General features: G+C 39.7%; 1 protein-coding gene across 1 annotated transcript in view; it reads left to right on the forward strand.

Moving 5' to 3' along the window:
- The window catches only part of LOC106873820 (myogenesis-regulating glycosidase), a 100,304-nt gene extending 97,900 nt beyond the window's left edge, over positions 1-2,404 (forward strand). The window contains exons 4-5 of the mRNA XM_014921332.2: positions 2,003-2,069; positions 2,283-2,404. Coding sequence (XP_014776818.1) covers positions 2,003-2,069; positions 2,283-2,404 — 189 coding nt within the window. The remainder of the gene's footprint in view (positions 1-2,002; positions 2,070-2,282) is intronic.
- The last annotated feature ends 320 nt before the right edge of the window (positions 2,405-2,724 follow it).

Genomic DNA, 2,724 nt, shown 5'->3' on the forward strand with positions numbered 1-2,724 from the left:
CATATACATATATATATATATATGTATATATATATATATATATGTATATATATAAATAAAGATAAACAATATATACATACATTTATATACACATATTTGTAGTATGCATATGTGGACGTATATATCCATATGTATGTATATGTATTCATTTATATATACACACACATACAAACACATACAGGGATATGTGTAATCCTCGGCCCACAGAAACATATGTAGTCCTCAGCTTTTAATGTTTCTGTTTGTTTTTTTACTGTCATTCGCCTAAATTTCCCTACCTCAGTTTGTTGCTCCTTCACATTTTTTTTCGTTCACCACTGTTTACTGTTATACATGACTACTTGTTTATCTCTCTACTGATACATTTAGTGATTTTGTCTACTATCGTTATTAGGTGCCCTGCTTCTGCTCTCAGTTAATTGTTCACTGCTACTATTGTCTCTTCCGGTCATACTTTTACTTTCCCAGGCAGCAGATGTTCTCCACTATCTCTGTTTATCGATCTTCTTTCTCGTCTGTTGGCTAAATGCTATCGTTAGTTGCTTTATTTCTAGTCGCCAGTTTCTATCCTCCCATCTAACCGATCTTATTCACTGCTATTTTTCATCGCTGCTCACGTTCATTGCTTCCATTGTTCGCCGCTGCTTTTACTCTCCCTGTTAACTGTTTTTGTTCATCGCTTCTTTTTTCCTCCATTTTATCTACATCCTCATCCAATTACTCCTGCTAACCGCTTCTATTGTCAACCGCTGATTCTACTTTCCTATTTAGCTACACTTGTTCATTGCTTCTCATGTTCACCATTGCTTCTCATGTTCACCATTGCTTCTCATGTTCACCATTGCTTCTCGTGTTCACCATTACTTCTTCCTTCTCACTGAACTGCTCCTGTTCACTGTTTCTACTGTTCGCTGCTATTTCTACACTTCCAGTTAAATACTCCTGCTCACTGCTTCTGTTTTCTGTCGCTGCATCTATTTTGCCAGCTACCATCTCACTTAATTGCTTCTGACCAGTTTCTATTATCTGCCTGCCAGTGTTTCGACTCTCCCTGTTAGCTGCTCTTGTTCACTGCTTCTGCTACAGGCTCTGATTCTATTCTTTAAGTTAACTGATCCTGTTTACCGCTACTTTTAGTTAAAACCACTTTTTCAATTGCCTTAATTTTACCCTTTCATTTTGCACTAATTCAACTAACCCAGTTTAACTACGCCATTTGTTAAGGCGGCGAGCTGGCAGAAACGTTAGCACGCCGGGCGAAATGCTTAGTGGTATTTCGTCTGTCTTTACGTTCTGAGTTGAAGTTCTGCTGAGGTCGACTTTGCCTCGGATCGATAAATTAAGTACCAGTTACGTACTGGGGTCAATCTAATAGACTGCCCCACCCCCTCCCCGCAAATTTCGGGTCTCGTGTCTAGAGTAGAAAAGAATATATTACTTTGTTTTCCTGGTTATTAGCGATCTTGCGCATGCATTGTTTCAGTTAACAACTTTTGTTCACTAACCCTAGTTTACCGGCCTTGTCTGAACAAAAAGGTCTTTTGATATTTCACATACTAAGCTGCACCCGGTCAAACACTAATGACGCCGCTGCCGCTGCTAACGCCGCTGCTAACGCCGCTGCTAACGCCGCTGCTAACGCCGCTGCTAACGCCGCTGCTAACGCCGCTGCTAACGCCGCAAACGCCGCAAACGCCGCTAAGGCCGCTAAGGCCGCTAACGCCGCTGACACTGCTTCCACCACGCCACTACACGACTACTAACACCAGTAGCTTTAGCAGAATTCATTCCAAGCATGTCCCAATAACTTTATGCGCTATTTCCAATTGCAGCTCCCCCAAACAGTCTTGGAAACTATGCTGAAGGCCTTAGGTGCTGCCCATTAAAAAATTGGAATCTAACGGTACGAAATAAATCAACAGAAGTAAAAGTAAAACAAATGTCATTTACAGCAACTTTCTCCTGATAAGTCTTATCTTCTCATGTCTTATCTTTTCTTCAGGTTTCCAATTCCGTTTTCTGGCCATTGGGTCTTTGGAACCAATTGCGATGTCGAAAGACACGCATGAGTATTGAAGAGTGACAAGCACTGGATGCCGCCAACGCGACTGCCACTACTGTTGCTGCTGTTGCTACTACTACTACTACTACTACTACTACTACTACTACTACTGCTGCTGCTGCTGCTGTTCTTGCGGTTGCTATTCTCGCTCTTCCTTTTTACTGCTGTTGCAGCGGCTTCTGTTTTAATATAAGGAAGTTTATGGTTTCTGCTGATTAAGGTAAACACGATGATTATGAAGTTGGCGATGATATTTATGATGATGCTTACAGCAATAAAGTTGATGATGTCAACGACAGTGATGATCCTGCCACGGCTGCTGCTGTTGATAAATTGCGATAGCGAAAGCGTCGGCAAAGATCTTGAGTGAGTGATGGTAAGAAGAAATTTGCGGAAGCGTGGGAAGGGGGCATGCACAGCGAGGATAACAAGGTAACGTTGATTTTAATTGTTATTATTATTATTATTATTATTATTATTATTATTATTATTATTATTATTATTATTATTATTATCATTATTGTTATTATTATTATTATTATTATTATTACTATTATTGTTATAATATATTTTTCGTTTCACGAACAGTCGGTCCGTTTCCAGATATCTGAGAATTAAAGAGTTGACGTTTGTTTAGACATTTTCACCCTTCGTTCTTTGTT

Source organism: Octopus bimaculoides, chromosome 3 (genome assembly GCF_001194135.2).
Source record: "Octopus bimaculoides isolate UCB-OBI-ISO-001 chromosome 3, ASM119413v2, whole genome shotgun sequence".
NCBI classification, from domain to species: Eukaryota; Metazoa; Mollusca; class Cephalopoda; order Octopoda; family Octopodidae; genus Octopus; species Octopus bimaculoides.